The sequence below is a fragment of the Zea mays genome, chromosome 3 (genome assembly GCF_902167145.1).
Source record: "Zea mays cultivar B73 chromosome 3, Zm-B73-REFERENCE-NAM-5.0, whole genome shotgun sequence".
Classification (NCBI taxonomy): Eukaryota; Viridiplantae; Streptophyta; class Magnoliopsida; order Poales; family Poaceae; genus Zea; species Zea mays.
This window is the reverse complement of record NC_050098.1, coordinates 170,381,447-170,398,793: the sequence shown is the minus strand read 5'-3', so window position 1 is coordinate 170,398,793 and position 17,347 is coordinate 170,381,447. Positions and strand designations below refer to the sequence as shown.

The window sequence follows — 17,347 nt, the reverse complement described above, 5'->3', positions numbered from 1 at the left end:
AATCATGATGAACCTGTATCCAGCTCCACCCCCGCCTCGTCGCCTCCTCCCATCACGGGCATCGGAAAGTCCGTCGCGTAACAGCGTCAGCGGCGGCCTGAATTCAAAAATTTTCAACTAAAACATGTTGCCGGCCGGTCCGGTCCGGTCCGGCTATGGCTCAAGACTGACGCAATGCAAAAAACGATCTTGTTCCTCTCATCTCCCTTTGATAGCGTGATCACACGGTCAAACTCAGACAACCCCACCACTAACCACTAGCCTTTCGTGACTTGTTCCAACGGCCGTGGAGCACCTTCCTGCTCCAGCAGAGAGGTGATGAGATCATGGCTTGCCTCATCAGCCCCCCCCCCCCCCCCCCCCCCCCCAGATAATAGCCGCGGCAGCAAAACCAACCATTCTGTGTTGCCAACCAAAACGACCGCGTCTGATGACTGAAACTGAAATAGCCGTTTGATGCAGTGGACGCCGTAGATTGCTCGCTCAGGATATTTGTAGCATGCATGTACTCCTGCCTAGCAGCAGCAATCTCTGGAGGACAAGGGCCGCGAATCTAGCGTAAAGCTCACAGGAGGAGGACGAGGCTCTCATCTCATGAGCTGACCAGCCCCATTCAGTGTTTCCCGTAGCAAGCCTGCGGTAGCACTCACCCGAGCAGTGCCCACCACCACCGCTAGATATTTGACGCTGGTCGCTGGACGGATCAGAGATACAGTAGATTCTCGCCTTTTTTTTCTCTCGTAGTGGGAAACACTGGTGCTGCTGCGGCCATGGTCCATGGCCAGAGAGCGGAACGGGACCACGGACCGGACAGGATTGCTTGCCTACACTGTTTGCATCGCACTTGTACGCGAAACCATACGGTGACCGGGGGCGTGCTTGGATTGGACGATCAAGGTATATATTAAACCTGTGGGCAGGAAGAATTAGGCCACAGATGGAGATGGAATTTCTACAGCCCCAGGAACTTTACGGTGGTAAACAAACCACGGGAAAAAAAAGACAGAGTAGTAGTAGTAGTACCGAGCCTGATTATCTTACTTTTCACCAAGCTTTTTATATTAAAAAAATACCTCTCTGTTATTATAAATTTTGGCACTCTTTCTTGCAAAAACGTTAGCTTGTTTGACTGGGAATAAATTCGAATTGTACACTTTTCATATAAGCACAAAATTTAATGCGAACAACGTTTATGTTATGTTTGAATGCACTAGAGCTAACTGTTAGCTACTAAAATTAGAGCTAAACGGAGTCATATTTTGAACTATAGGACTCTAACATAAAAAAAACATGCTCTGACATGGCTTTATTTTACAAAAGAATCATTAATCTATTATAGGGCTCGATATCTCAGGTCCTATATCATTTTATACACTATTTTAACCTTTTATCTCCTAAATAACATTATTTATTTCCTAAAAATTTGATATATGGCTCGATAGTTGGAGTTACAGACGTTCTTGTGGCCCTAAACATTTTAAGTCATGTCCTATTTTAATTTTAAGGACTCAAATATAGAGTTTTTTTTTTGTTGGAGATGCTCTTAGCCGAAGACATTCAAATATTCTAACTAATAGTTAAGCCATTAACTAATTTTAGTATAGTTAGCTAGCTATCTAGCAATTTTTTAGCAGTAGAGCATTCAAACAACACAGCTTTATCCAATACTTTTAAAAGAACTCTGCAACCGTGCTGCCAGGAGATAATGGATATCTCTTTCCATGGCCACAATGAATCACAAGGAATATGATTGTGGATCCCACATAAACCGGCGCCGGGTCCCACACCGTGCTGCTAGTGGATAGGCTCAGCCAGCCACCTGCCGCCTGCGCCACCGGACCCCTCTTTTTCTGCGTGTCATCTGAGCCCTACCCCAAGCCGTCCATCGACCCTTTATCACCATCCGTCCGTCATCAATCTATCCACACTATTATTCTCTCTTTTTCATTCTCTCTCTCTCTCATTCTGCTCCAGAACCTTTCTCGTCTGCAACATTTTGTGTTCCAGATTTTAATAAACAATCCAAATCATATAAATAAATTATTCGTATAGGCTTTTCACTTACAATATATTTTTTGTCATTTTTTTGTCTTAAAACAATTTAACAATTGGGCAAGAGTGGAAATTTGGAGACAGCAGAACGGCACCATAACTGCTCCTAATCTAAGCACCATGAGTGCCCTCTATCAGTGTAGGCTTTTTTTTCCTCAGCCTTTGTCTCCTTCCCTCCCCCAAACTTTATTCCAAAGCTTTTGCACTTCTTGTCAAGCAAACCAAGCAAAAACAATTTGCAAGTTGCCAAGACATCTCCTGCACTCCTTGCTTATATAAAAACCCAAGGGGACGCAGGAGGGACAAAGGGCCCCCCTTTCACAGTTTCCCTCCCCCAAAACTACTTTCCCACAAACCCAGACCAGAGCAGCTTGCGTCTATCGTTTCTTTTCTTGTTGGCCTTCTCCTTGCCTTGCTTTTGCTTGCTCGTTGCTTCTTGAGCTCGAGCCCGCCCCTTCTGCGCCTTGCCCAAGTCTCTGTGTGTTTTTTATAGGCTTGAGAGCTTGGAATAGCGGGGGGTGGAGGAAGCGGAAGAGGAGCTTCGTTTTGTGTTCTAGAGGGAGTCATGTTCCATGGCGGCAGGCCTCTGTCCCTCCGGGGGTCTCTCAAGGCGCTTGAAGCTGATATCCACCATGCCAACACCCTGTAAGTCCTCTCCTCCCTTTTAATTTGCCCTGTATTTCCTACTCTCTTGATTCTCGGCGTTCTCCTTTGCTACCTGATTTTTCTTTGGAAAAGCTGTAGAGTAGGGAAAAGTTTGCCCTTTCGTTTTCCGTCCCCGATTGTATTCGGCTCGTGTTCTATGCGTTTACTGATGAATATAGGTAAAATCCCCTCTCTCTTCTCCAGGGCGCATGCTATACACAGGGCGTATGGGGGTGCCTGCGTGCAGATGAGGCTGTCCTACAGCTCCATGGCTCCAATCTTTCTCAACCTTATCCAATGGATGGACTGCAGCTGCTCCCTGTCATACACGCTCCCTAGCTACCTTGGCCTGCTCGAGGTTCTCGTCTACAAGGTACCGACGAATAGCACTTGCCGAGAGAGTTTGCTGAATCCACGACGAACTGACTGGTATCTCCTGAGGCTTTGAATGTTGACACGGTCTTGGTGGTTGAACACGCAGGTTTATGTCGATGAAGATGCCTCCATATCCACCATAGAAAGGAGGGCGAGCCTGAAGGAATTCTACAGTATGCTTACTATCCACCATAGAAACTAGTGATTAAGAAGCTTTTTTTTTCTGTTCAAGATTTTTTTTTGTTGATGCTGCTGCTGCTGCTGCAGCAGTGGTTTAATATAGTTTTGGGACCCCATGGAATGCAGCTATCATATACCCTTTCTTGCAACAACTGGAGGACAACTTGATGGACAAGGACTGCAAGGACAAAGGGTGGTCTGCTGCTGCCGCCGCCGGCGGCGGCGGCGGTCGGAAGCTTGTTGCCGAAGATGACAGGGAGGATGAGTGTGGCATTTGCCTGGAGACCTGCACCAAGATGGTCCTTCCGAATTGCAACCATGCCATGTGCATCAACTGTTACCGAGACTGGTATTGCTCCCTGTCGCTCTTGCTTATCCGTTTGGGGGGTGTATTATTTAAGCAACAATATATCTGACTGAGCCTGGATCGTTATCAGTTAGGGCCCCGATATCACACGCCACCATTAAAAAAATTCGCTAGCGGTTTGAACAGACTCAATGTGATGTCGATTTTAAAGATAAGGTTCGAGGAAACGAGTAAGCATTGACGCAGTCTTGAACTCTTGATAGCGCAAGGGTGGTTCAGTAATGATTTTCTTAAACTTCTCTGTGGGCTACTTCTACTCACTCATTGTTGGTGGGGAGTGGGGAGGGGGTGGTTGAACAACCCATCATAGTCCCAATGCACTTCTTTTTTCATGTTCACCATTTAAAGCCTCCATTTAGTCAAATTCAGATGCTACATTCTCCTGAACTGAATGTTTGTGTTTGTGTGTGTGTGTGTGGGGGGGGGGGGGGGGGGGGGGGAGGGGGGTTCCATTTTAATCTTCGCTCCCCTCATGTGCGGAGTTTCTTCTATTTGTTTTTTACCACCATGATGGCATGGGAGTCCATGTGTTTCTTGTTCTATATTTTTCAGCCTTCTGTTTGTCAAAACTAGGAGGGATTTTATGTGATCTAATGACCATGTGCCATGTCAGGAGATTCATTATCTTCATTCCTCCAGCAGTCCAGCTGAATGCCAGAGATTTGCTGGACAAAGTTTATGATACTTTGCGCCGTTGTTAAAAAGCCCCCACGTTTCGTCAACAATTAGCAATGGTCCATTAACGGAATCGAAAGCAGACAACTGGGAGTGCTGTTGTAGCTTTAATGAAGTCGTTAAACCATTATTCACCAGTGCCAGCCAACTGCTAAGTTACAGACAAAAAAATAATAAAGGGATAAAAGGGGAGACACTCGTTGACGTGGCATTCTAAATCCTAAATGATTGTATTCTCTTAGCTGGCGGATCATGCTTGTGTACCAAGGATGTCATCTGCAAGTCATTGTGTTTTGATACATGTCAGGTTGTTGGTTTCAATGATACTCATCAATCGGCTGCATCACTCCAAGTTTGGCGAAGTCAATAGTAGCTTTCACAATAATGTTGCTTGAGTTAGATTAGATTACGGATAAACTCAATGGGATTGGTTATTGCAGTAGATTCTTTTGGTGACCACTGGGCCCATCTATTGTTGTAGCGATAAGAGGGATCATCCCCAACTGTTTTAATGACCCCATCCTGTACTGTTCCAAGCAACACCAATGCTGAACGCTGTAACCTGGATGTTCCGTGACTGCAGGTACACAAGGTCCCAGTCATGCCCGTTCTGCCGCGGGAGCCTGAAGAGGGTCCGGTCCAGAGACCTGTGGGTGCTCACCGGCGACGACGACGTGATCGACACGGTGACGCTGGAGAAGGAGAACGTGAAGCACTTCCTCAGCTTCATCGACAGCCTGCCCCTGATCGTCCCCGACAACATGCTGCTGGTCTACTACGACTACCTAGTCTAGCAAGGCTCCTCCCCCCACCCCCCACTCTGAAGCTCTGGAAGAGGAAGGGGGTCTGGGAAGAAGACGCGGCGTACAAGCGACAAGGGTTACCCGCAGCCGACCATCCTCTGCGGATCGAGTTGGCAAAGCGAAGCCGTTGCCGACCAACAGACGATACTCTCGTGGGCATGCCACGCCGTTGCGCTGGCTTTATTGCATGGTGGCGTTGCTCGCTGTAATGGTTGTAAATAAAGAAGGAAAATGTCTCGGGTTTTATATATAATATACTAGCTTGACATTTCTCGTCTGGCGAATTGCCGGACTGTTCAGAATGAAGAAATCAGGGGGCCTCTACTTCTCTGCTCTATATATATCGTCTTCAATTCTCGTGGCCACCTGCACCATTCATAATCGTGAGCGTTGTTGAGGATTCATCCGTTCCTCTCCTTCTAGAGGTTCCAGAAGAAAGAAGACACATGTGGTCAGGTCATGCCATCGAACCGTCTCCACTCCGTGCAAGGCACTTTGCTTGAGGCGTTCTCCCACCACTACATTTTGGCCATCGGTTTTTTATTCATGATTGGGCACTGAAACTGAAACTCTGCTCGGTTGACATGAACCTGATAGCGACCGTTCAATCTGTGCTGTACAGTAGTGCACAGGTGAGTGCCTGACAGTGACCTTGGCAACTCCTCCATTCGGTATTTCGGTTGCTGAAATGAATTGGAATCGCTCCAGCCACACGCTCCCAAATACTACTAACTCCAGCTCCAGGACCGAAAATTGCCTGCACGGGGGTGGGGGACAGCTCGGGGCCGCTCCTTGACGCTCACCCTACCCTCAGGGTTTGTTGATGCACAAGCCATGAGCTCATCCAGTCCGGAAAGCTGGCACCTTGCACGGGTGGTGCCGTGAGGCCGGCCACCATGGGTTCAAGTGTCTGCCTCCACCAGTCCACCGCCGAAATCGAGATTCGAGAAGGACCAGAACCCTAACTCAGCAGGAGAAGCACGGGCCGGAGAACGACGCTGGAGCATCTAGGGTTTTGTTTTCTGTTAGCATGAATCAAAGCTAAGCTTTGGTCATCTTAATTATATTAATTATCAAAAAAAAGAAAGAGAAAGAAAAGGATCCAAGACCTGACCAGACTCGACGACGGCCTGGCTAGGTGTGTGCACCATACTTTACAGTAATGGCCGATAAGGTTACTTCTGGCCCAGCCCACACCAGCCCTGCAGCCCATCTTAGATGTGCGCTGTGGCTCCAACTGCGAGCCCTTTTATCCCTTATCCAACCTGATCCACCACACCACCATTCCCGAGCACACTAGTCTCTCTTCCCTGCGCTTGCTCGCTCCTTCTTGCCCCCATGGCGCTGCTCGCCGTCCAGGGCATGGCCATGTCCACCGCCGCCGCGGCCCTCCCATCTCACAACCACGGCGCCGTCTCATCCTACGTCTCCACCTCCTCCTACGCGCTCGCAGCCTCCGCCGCCTTCCCCCGCGCCCGGGCTGCGTTCGCCGTCGGCGCCGTCTTGTCGGCCACCGTCACTCCAGTTCTTGACGGTAATTAAACAGCTACCTCCTCACTCCCCTTGTTTTTGTCCGATGTAGGAGTAGTTTCTTTCTAACACATGTCACGAGCAATGGCTACTGTTTTCCACGCAATAAGGGAGAAAAGGCAATGACTACTATTACACTGACACTTGGGAAATTCGTTCCAATTCAATCGGGATTTTTCTTCTTTTTATGAAATAGTCAAGGGATTTATTACTGAAATGTACTCCCCAGAAGAGATGGAGGTTGTGATGCTGTTAGTCGATCTGGGTCAACTAGACTGACCAAGGAAAGCATCCAGTTTTTAACAAACTGGTTCATGAAAATTGTGGTGGTTCCAAATATACTAGCTTTTGTCCCAGTCTATAGAAGTTGGATTCTCAGTTTCTTAAAAACCAAGAAGCTAATCCCATCTAGCTAAAGGCAGTTTATAGAAATTGAGGTGGTTCTAAAAACTATTAACCAGTTTTTTTATAAATCACTTTATAGAAACTGAAGTTAGAAACTAGATTCTTAAAAACTAGGTTGCTTCCAAACATGGCCTAAGGGTCTGTTTGGAAGCACCTAGTTTTTTTTATAGAAATTGACGTGGTTCCAAACTAATTTATAGAAATTGGATTCCTAGTTTCTTAAAAAACCAAGAAGCTAGTCTTCTCTAGCTAAAATCAATTTATAAAAATTAAGGTGATTCTAAACACCATTAACCTTTTTTTTTATAAACTAGTTTCTAGAAACTGGATTCTTAAGAGCTTAAGTTGTTCCACACGAAAAAATTACGGTATCGAGGAGCAGGAGCATATATATGAACTGAAAACTACTACTGTAGTAGATTATTAAACCTTTACCGGTTGACTGATTCACTTCACACGGTGTCAGGAGTGAGTGCCAATCAAGGAAGCTGAATCTCTTGTTTATCACTACCGCCTATAGTTTTGGTCGTCTCTGTTGCCACTGGCCTCAGCTGTTGTAAACACTTGTTTCTGGTTTATTAATACAGAGAGTCAAAGATGGATGCTTCTCATGCGTGTACTTCAAAGAAGTTTTAGTTAATCATAATTTGAAATCAATTTCTGAAATTCTAGTGTCCATAGCCTGCTTCAGGATTTTATTCTCTGATTGTACTACGAACCCAACTGGGGTGCTGTCCCTTTTGGCCTCTGTTTATATCAATACTGATGATCCTGTGGACTGACAGACAGTTTTAAACTTTATCTGGTCTTGCTCAGTCTACTGCGGGAGAGGGGACAAGAAAACGAAAAGGGGCAAAAGGTTCAACCATTCATATGGCAATGTGAGTGCTCCAGCACAATTTACATCGCATTTTTGGTTTTTTCCCCCTGTTCTGTTTTATTTAGCTGTCTGATCATGTCTAGGCGAGGCCGCGCAACAAGAAGAAGGGAACTGGGCCTGCGCGGCTCTTTGCCCCTCCTGCTCCTCCAAGGAAGGATCAGTTCGATGATGGGGAGATCATTTCAATCGAGATTGACGAGGACATCCTGGAATAGGTTGTCCGAGTTCTGCCTTGCTTTATATTTGCCCTGAGCTTAATTGGCCTAGTTTGTACCAAATCAAATACTACATATTTTAAGTAATTATTTCCTCGCCTATAATTATCGATGGGTAGGCTGCCACACTTTCATTTGGCTAGTAATGTTCCTACTACTGACTGGGTTCTTTATTTTCCTTTCCAGCTGCTGAGTTCTTTACTCTCTTCAAAATGAAACTGTGTCGAAATAAGTTTTTTTTAGAAGATATTAAATGATTCATCTAGTGGTAACGGAGAGATTACACGTTTCATTTGTAAGGGGATTAATAAGATTTAATCTCTTTCAATCCTCTTCTAACCGAACAATCCAGCCCTAACAGGTAAAACAAAATCCAACTAGCGATTTATTCATACGTCAGCAATGTGCAAAGATCTTGCGTGCTGAACTAATGATCGTGTTGTGTTATTAATATGTGTTGCAATGATGTAAGTTTTGTTTCAAACTTCAGCTAACACTTTCAGGTCTCTTGCTATGCCAATCTCTCACGAGTGTCTCAGCAAAATATGATCCAAACAAGTTGCTGTCTCCAACTCAGCATATATGAATTTTTGCCGACTCCAACTCAGCATATAGAATTGTTTTTGCCGATACATAGCCAGAATTACAGCATAGTTGATAGAACAAAAAAAGGGAGCTGCTCGATTCTCCATCGGCAGGACCAACTTACACGAAATTTAACAGCAAAGAGACTAATTAACATACAAATATAAAGATAACCATCATCCCACATAGGAAGCATGTTTTTTGGATGTCCGAAAATAAGCTCTAACGAGCAAACCACACTCCGCAACCTAGCTCGTAGGCAGGAGTTCCAAAACGGGCACGCAAAGAGAAGCAACTCAGTACTTGTAGTCCTTGACGTGGAGGCTCTCGGTGTCGGCGGCAGCATCACCCTTGTAGGTGCCGAGGGTAGCCTCAGAGTTGGCCTTGCACCTGGCGAGGAAGGCAGCTCTAGCCTTCTCCAGGTTCTCCACCTTGCCAGCCCAGGCCTTGAGGGTGCTCGCCTGGAGGGCACGGCCGAAGGAGAAAGACAGGGACCACGGCTTCTTGGTGCTGAGCTTGTTCATGGCATTGAGGTTGCGGGTGGCCTCCTCCTCGCTCTGTCCACCAGAGAGGAAGACAACAGCAGGCACAGCAGCAGGGACGGTCCTCTGGAGGGTACGGACGGTGTACTCAGCAATCACCTCAGGGGTCACCTTCTTGGAGTCGGAGCCTGGAGTCACCATGTTGGGCTTCAGGAGGGTACCCTCCAGGAGGACATGGTGCTCGTTGAGCGCCTTGTAGCAGGCAGCAAGGACGGTCTCAGTGACGTAAGCGCAGCGATCAATGTCATGAGGGCCATCAACAAGGATCTCAGGCTCAACAATTGGCACCAGACCATTCTCCTGGCAGATGATGGCATAGCGAGCCAGACCCTGAGCGTTCAGGTCGATGGCAAGCTGTGATGGCTCATTAGGGCCAATCTTGAGAACAGCGCGCCACTTGGCAAAGCGGGCACCTGCCTCGTAGTACTTGGCGCAACGCTTGCCAAGGTCGTCATGGCCTTGGGTGGTGGTCTCCTTATCAGTGCCAACAACCTCAATGGTGCCCTTGTCAACCTTGATGCCAGGGAGGACGCCTCCCTCCTTGAGGACATCAACAAAAGGCTTGCCATCCTTGGTCTTCTGGTACAGGGTCTCCTCGAAGAGGATCACACCGCTGATGTACTGGAGAGCACCAGGGCAGCAGAATAGGAGCTCACGGAGGGCACGGCGGTTCTCCTCAACGTTCTCGACATTGATGCTGGAAAGGCGCTTGCCAATGGTGCCAGTGGACTCATCAGCAGCAAGGATACCCTTGCCGGGGGTGCCAATGTAGGCAGCATTCTTGATGAGCTCATCTGCAAAACAATATGCATAATAAGCATGGCTATCTACCAGGTACCAAGGCTATACTGAATAATACAAAATGACTTCCATTATCAAATCAGGAGGCCATCCTGAATAATACAAAATAAACTTTAATTATTAATTCAGGAAGTTTACTGTTTATTAACCAAAAACTGCTTTATATATAATTGTATCGGCATAAACATCATGACTAAAAGGAACCACAGATCAAGATTAGACTAGCACAAAGCTTTAAACGATTTACATATCTGACTGTCCTAGATGTATATGCGTCCAGCATCTATTCTAGTAGCCATGAAACAACAGGCAAATATATTTAGATTGAACAAACAGGCTATATATAATTTGAAACAACCATATAAAAACTAGTCCCTCTATTTTTGTATAAAACTTGCTAGCAGGAGAATATGTTTCATCAACTGGAAACAGGACGAGCAGATGCATACCACTATATGTATGTATAAAATCGAAGCAAAAAGTAAGCAAATCCCATATCCAAACCGATCAGAGGCATCACCTTTTGGCAACCACCAAGCCCCTGGCGGGCACACGACAGCACAATCCTGTACGGATCTAAAAAAAATCCACAAATCCTACAACTGAACGAGTCTCTCAGACCTATACGAATCGTTAGGCTAGGCCACCAGATTTCTGTCCACACATTCCATTTCAAACTCCGATCTGTGGACAGTACAGTCTACAAAGAGTGTTCTCCCGTCCATATAGCCGTTAGCCTTAGCATACCCATCAATCACAGCGAGATCTGAGCGCACCAACAACGAAACAACTAAACAGATCTACGATACACGAGACCTAAAGGCATCACAAGCAGATCAGCAACGAAGATCAGCAACGAACGAGGATACGATCACGACAGGGGGGGAGGAGGAGACGATGGGACGTACCCTTGTACTTTCCGCAGTAGGCCGACATGATCGATGCTCGACGCGACGGAGGCTACGAAGATCGCAGGCGAGGTGGTGTTGGGAGGAATGGTTAAGGCAGGCGGGGGATGCGGACGACGACGGGTGTATTTAAAGACGGTTTGGGCTTGGCCAAGGGGAAAGAAACCAGCGAAAGGGGGATCTGATCTGGGTGCGCCACCGGAGCCGGCGGATCGAACCTTGTGCGGCGCGCCCGGTTCGGCGCGGCGCTGCCCCCGGTTTTCATGTGCAGTCTCGTCGACGCGGCTTTCTGGTTTTTTGTTTTGGTTGGGCTGGGCGGCCGGTTCTCTTTCTCCACGAGGCATATCTATCTATTTTTTACCATATATTTTGGCTGCTATATACAACATAGTGTAAAGTGCATCGGTGACATCGAGTCTTTTTTGTTGTTAACTGGTTATTACAAAGGCGCTTTCCAGCTTCGAATTATTAGAATAACTATGGTTTCCGTACCTTCTATATGTGGGATTATCATTTTAGTAAACACCATTCCAAGACAAAAAAAAGATAATAATTAAAACATAGAGTGCAGTTGGATACAGCATGTGATAATCATATTTTCCAATGTTTTTTTTGTTAAATATTTATTTTCGTTGTTTATATACGTAGATTCGATTATCATAGCTAGGGCCTTGGCCCGAATTTTTTGTATTTTAGCCCTTAAACAGAAGTAAAATCACGTTTAGACCTAAAAAAATTTTAAATGCAGTTTTGGACCCTTAGCTCGGCGCCATAGGCCGTGGCGCCGAGCTAACACAGCTCGGCGCCACAGGCTGTGGCGCCGAGCTGTGACGTGGCCGCAACGGCTAGTTGCGTCTAGGGCTGACCTGGCTCTGGCGTGGCGGCGGCGCGGCCTCGTAGCTCGGCGCCACAGATCTTGGCGCCGAGCTACGAATTCCTATAAAAACGCCCGCGCGGCTGGACGAGAGCAGCTCATTTCGGTCCATTTCCAAACTTCGTGAAAATTTGCTAGATTGAAAGATTTGAGTTGGTTCACTTCGTAGGCCAAGGTATGATTTACAACTGATTCGTTTTGTATATTGGGTTGTTAGTTTAATAATTTGTATACACCTATTATATTATCATTTCGATTATTAGTTTGTGTAAACTTATTATAAAGCATAATAAGTACAAGTGATAATTATAATCGTTTATTAGATGAAAGACATGTACCGAGAGGCGTTGTGGCAGAAGAGAGGTCGTCCTCGGGAGTTATATCCGGACGTATCTAGTAAGGATGCTCCTGTTCCTCCTGAACTCCCCGTGCCTAACTGTGACTGTGGCAGACTGGCTTGGGTACATCAATCACAACATCCAGACACGGCTGCTCGCTGCTACTACCTTTGTGGCACTTTGGACGTACGTAGCTTATGACTTGTCACTTAATTTTGTTCCCATTCATTATTTTGTAGATATGTAATAGTGCATATTTCCATTATTTTAGGGACATCAGAAGTGTTTCTTTTTCCAGTGGATCGATGGTCCTGATAAATTTGACCCTCGATATCTTCTTTTCGTTAATTGGTTGAGTGGAAAGACCAGTCATGAGCGTTTTAAGCGTTGGGTACCTCCTCCCCCGAATCCTCCACCAATGACGGATGCGGAGAAGGAGGTAGCAATAGAAAGACGGATGGACTCACCGCCTCGATGCGATTGTGGAGACCGTGCTGTCATCGACGAAGACTATGACAAGCAGTTCTGTTGTCCGAACATTGATTATGTGAGCCCATTGATACGCTAAATGTATGAAGTAGTTTTTATTTACAATAAATTACTAATTTTTTCTCTTGCAGCCATACGGGTGGCGTAAGTGTCGTTTCAGAGAGTGGTTGTATGGTCCTTTGTCCCATTGGCCAGAGCCAGAGGTAAAGGAAAAGAGATACATGGGGTGGGCGGCAGAAGAGGTCAAATTTGATCCAGTACTCTGCAAATGTGGTATTGAAGCTAAGTATGGATTAGTTCCTTCGGAGCTTGGTGTTGGATATTTTTGTGGACATATGGTCGATTACGATGAGGTTGGTATTTTTTTGCACCAGATGTAATGTTATAGCGGTACTTACTATTTTTTTTGTAGGAGACGAGGAAATGCAGTTGGGAGAGTTACGACGACAAAGGAGAGGTGATGCGCACAATAGAGTCCAAGAGAATAATGGGACAGAAGATGCGTTGTGGATCTCGGCTCGTTGATTCGTACATTAACGACCGCATACGCGACATGCGTAGGGAAGCAAAATCTGCCTTTTATGATAGCCCGAAGCGTGCAGAGTATAGGAGGTTGAAGGCGGCAGATGAGAAGAGAGCACATGATGCAAGGGAATGGGAAGCGGCTCAAGCCGAGAAACAGATGTTGGATAATCTTGCTGATCGCCTCAAGGGAAGTAAGTGAGATAAATGATATTATAATTATGTTAGTACAATTTATTTATTCTGACTTTGCTAACTTAATTTTCTCATTATATTTGCAGAGATTGGAAGCGGCGTAAACTATTTGGTCGATGAGGCGCATGCGAGATATGTTCAGGATAAAATGGCAACGGTTGAGCTGATGGAGGAGGACGACGACGACACATCTAGATTGAGTGAGCTTATCGCCCTCGCAGAGGCAGGATTACATGAAGAAGAGGAGGACGACATGTCAAGGTTGAGTGAGCTCATAGCACTAGCTGAGGTAGGATTACGTGCTCAAGAGGAAGATGATGAGTTTATGTCACAGGCCGCCGCAGAGGTAGAGGCAGCTTATTACAAGAAGAAGTCTGATGAGGCTGAGGCTGAGGATGAGCTATTCTCCCAAGCTGCAGATGAAGCAGAAGCCAATTATTACAAAAGAACTGGTGACAAGTGTGATGCAGGACAATGCAGCAAGTGGAATGAGGTTGTTGTTGAGGATTGCGCAACGGATGACTCCGAAGATGAGTTACTCATAGATTGTGATTCAGACTGAAGAATTGTAGCCTATTATGTAGTATTTATGTATCAAAAATAATTTAGAACTCTAAAGATGCGTTACTTATTGCTTATTATGTTTTTTACAGTTCACAAAAATTTTTTGCAAGAGTTCCCCTTGTTTTATTAACAACCACAGTTCAAATAATCACATATTATAAGACATATAAGCATTTCAACATATAATACATCACAAAATAACATGGAATATAAAAACATCCACAGAACATAGTTCTTCATAGAATGTCCACAAACAAAGTCCAAAATACAAGTTCCCCAACACATAGTCCAAAACACATAACATAGTTCATATTACAACGTCTCCAGCATAAGTCCAAATCACACAGTCCATATCACAATAGTATTCATTTCCTCCTAGTCTTACCCTTGCCCTTGGCCCCAAGAGCGTCGGTGCCTGGAGTGTAAGGGTCTCGTGGACGCCTTCTACGTGGTGTCAGCTGTGATGGCTGAGTTGTAGGCGCATCCTGCAACTGAGACGGTCCAATCTCCACCTGACCTGCGGCGCGAGCGCCAGCGCCAGCGTCGTCGTCGTCGTCGTCATCGTCGTCGTCGTCCTGGGCCACGTTCTCAAACGTGTCCCGCGTCGATCGCGACGAGCTGAGTCCTGCTGTAGATGGTCCAACTGCACAAATGGGAGGCTGAACGTCCTGCTGCATACGAGGCACAGGCAGCTGCACGTCAACGCCCGCTAGAGACCGACATCCACATCGAGCGGCTGCTCGACGAAGACGACGTGATACCCTCTGTAATCGAAATGTTGGTTAAAGACATATGTTACAACATACAAATAAACAAGTTTTCTGTTAGACATTGATACTCACTGATAGTAACGATAGCGTAGTAGTATCTGAAGTTCTCTGTGAGATACGCTCGAGTTCAACAACAGATACGAGCATAGAGTTTCCCTATCACAAGTTAAGACATTAGGATGCTCAAAACTAGACATATCCCATTGAATTGAAATCTCTAATTTTAGTAAAGAAATAGTTACCACTCTATCAAGGATTGGAGCAGCCTCAATTTGGGACCCGTGCCGAGCAGCTATGTCGAAAGCTGTGTCTTCGTCGTCTGACGATTCTTGCTCGGCGTAGTCTGCAGCTGTCCACTGTCCCTTCAACTTGCACCTAGTCACACCAGAATACCAAATCAAATACCTCCGGAAGTTGTAGTTTGTGTGCGCCTGGTCATTCTCATAGTTCAGATCCCCCTGTTGGTCCCATTCATCAATGTAATCACGATGGTGTGTCTCGAAGTCCGTGACCTTCTTCTGTCTCTGTCTGTCGAACATGCAAAAGTTAGAACCATATATTAGCGACTAACTGATATTTCAATTATTAGTTAGAATAACAAGTGCATTTAGTAACTCACTTATGAAGTTCTATTGAAGTCGAGAATGGCTCCACCGGAAACTCCTGGCGCAATCCGAACTGTCGAGCAACTCTGTGGGGCAAGTGGTACTCAACAGCATAAAAACAGATGAGGGGACACCTCATGAGGTAGATGTCCTCGTCTATTGAGCACATGCTGCTCAACTGTATGCTGGCGAAATATGGATCAAGATACGGTTGCCAAGTCACCTGCAAAAGTTTTAGAAAGCCCATGTAAGCACGCTGGTGTCCTGTTGAAAGTGGGCAGCCCACGGCGGACCTGGTACGATAAGACGTCCAAGCCAGCCCTCTGTAGGAGAGGAGTGTACCTCTCATCGTACCTCATCTCCTCCAGAAACCGGTCGTGGGTCCGGACCCGCAGAACGGGCAACACCTAGCAATCAAAAGAATTTTCATTAGTCAAATATAGGTCGCATATATTAATTCGATAATTTAATTTATGTACAAAATATTACCTCTCCCTCTGCGGTGAGACGGCCCCTGTGGTGCTCGTCGTAGTGAGGGTCCAGCAAGTGGAACTGCGCCATCCTGCAAATTAAGATATCAACATATTAGAATATAAGTTGTGTACAAAGTGTAACAAAAACATCGACATATTAGAATAAAATTTGTGTATAAAAAAATATATCACACCTGACTAAGTGTCCAAATGCATGTACGTGAGTTGTGGCCAAGTCTACCGCATTTTCCGCATTCATTCTGCTCTGGGTCCACGAGAAAGGGGGACGCTCGTCCTCTCCTACTGCGACCGGAAACCTGATCCATAACCATGTTGCACCGGCTCCTTTTCCTACTACCACGTTTGTCCCATCGATGCGCTGGATCAGCAACGTATACCGGACCGGTGTACGTTGGCCATTGTGACTCATCCAGAAATGGCTCAAAACGAGGGCTCCAGGTACGTACTAAGCTCTCTACACTGAACTCAGAAGGTATTCTGCTCTCAAATGCAAAGTTACGATGACGTGCGGCCGCAACATAATGAGAACATGGAAAATGGTATTGTCTAGGTTTACCACATCCGCACCAGAATGCATCAAGTAACACGACATGTGTCCTCGAAGGACGCACCTCACCGTCGGAAGTTATGCCGCCTAGTGTTGTTACCTCGTATTTACCCAGCTCCTCATCAAAGCATTGTACCTCATGTCTATGGGCACGTTCCTTTGCATTATTAAGGTGTGATGTTGGTTTAGGTGCCCATCTCTGCCCTCGGGTCTGCATTGCCTTGGCCTGCGCGTGTCTATCATTAAACCAAGCCACAAGCCTATAAAAAGTGAATGTTACTATAGCATTGACTGGCATGCCCCGTATACCCTTGAGCACACTGTTAAATGACTCGGCCATGTTGCTAGTCTGAAACTCGAACCGCCAGCCACCTTCGTCGTAGGCCCTTGTCCATTTGTGCGGTTCCCTCAGCAATCCAGTTCTTACCTTCAGCATTTGTTGCATCTTTTAGTTCCTTCAACTTATCCTCGAAAAACGAAACCTCCAACTGACGACATACCTCCTCAAAAAGGGGGAAGTTAGCCTTGCTATGATCCTTTCGAAGAAGATTTTCTGCTAGATGTCGAGTGCACCATCTGTGGTGCATGGGTGCGTAGCCAGGAATCTGCTCTTGCACTGCATTAAGAATACCTTGGTGTCTGTCAGATATGACACCAACCTCGCGTCCAGGGCCTACGACATGGATGCGTACAAGCCGCAAGAACCAAGACCAACTATCTCTGTTCTCCCTCTCCACCAAAGCAAATGCCAAAGGAACCAGTGAGTTGTCTGCGTCGCATGATATGGCAACCAACAATGTGCCCTTATACTTCCCAAGCAGAAAAGTACCATCAATAGAGAGCACGGGACGACAATGCTTGAAGGCCTCTACGCACTGCGATAAACACCAGAAAGCACGAAAAAATATCTCTTTGCCGTTCCTCCATTCATTAGGTTTGGGGATGTACTCGTAATGCATGTCTGGGTTTTTTGCTTTCATTGCATT

At 46.1% G+C, this 17,347-nt stretch overlaps 3 protein-coding genes and 1 long non-coding RNA gene across 4 annotated transcripts; 2 read left to right on the top strand and 2 right to left on the bottom strand.

The window, feature by feature from the left end:
* Positions 1–2,371: 2,371 nt before the first annotated feature.
* LOC100192826 (putative RING zinc finger domain superfamily protein) lies at positions 2,372–5,435 on the top strand. Its single transcript, NM_001138017.1, has 5 exons — positions 2,372–2,697; positions 2,902–3,070; positions 3,179–3,245; positions 3,379–3,601; positions 4,878–5,435. Exons 1-5 carry the CDS (start codon positions 2,618–2,620, stop codon positions 5,086–5,088), a joined length of 750 nt encoding a protein of 249 aa, NP_001131489.1. The 5' UTR covers positions 2,372–2,617; the 3' UTR covers positions 5,089–5,435.
* Positions 5,436–6,377: 942 nt separating this feature from the next.
* On the top strand, positions 6,378–8,340 carry LOC100282000 (30S ribosomal protein S31, chloroplastic-like). The gene is made up of 3 exons (NM_001154915.2): positions 6,378–6,631; positions 7,849–7,913; positions 7,996–8,340. The coding sequence occupies exons 1-3, from the start codon at positions 6,436–6,438 to the stop codon at positions 8,125–8,127; spliced, it is 393 nt and encodes a 130-aa protein (NP_001148387.2). The 5' UTR covers positions 6,378–6,435; the 3' UTR covers positions 8,128–8,340.
* Positions 8,341–8,709: 369 nt separating this feature from the next.
* Positions 8,710–11,039, bottom strand: LOC542261 (aldolase 1). Its single transcript, NM_001111866.2, has 2 exons — positions 10,964–11,039; positions 8,710–10,048 (listed from the first exon to the last, which is right to left on the bottom strand). The coding sequence occupies exons 1-2, from the start codon at positions 10,989–10,991 to the stop codon at positions 9,009–9,011; spliced, it is 1,068 nt and encodes a 355-aa protein (NP_001105336.2). The 5' UTR covers positions 10,992–11,039; the 3' UTR covers positions 8,710–9,008.
* Positions 11,040–15,586: 4,547 nt separating this feature from the next.
* On the bottom strand, positions 15,587–16,037 carry LOC103650872 (uncharacterized). The gene is made up of 3 exons (XR_564423.4): positions 15,988–16,037; positions 15,810–15,882; positions 15,587–15,727 (listed from the first exon to the last, which is right to left on the bottom strand). It is a non-coding gene; the product is annotated as an uncharacterized lncRNA (long non-coding RNA).
* Positions 16,038–17,347: the final 1,310 nt, after the last annotated feature.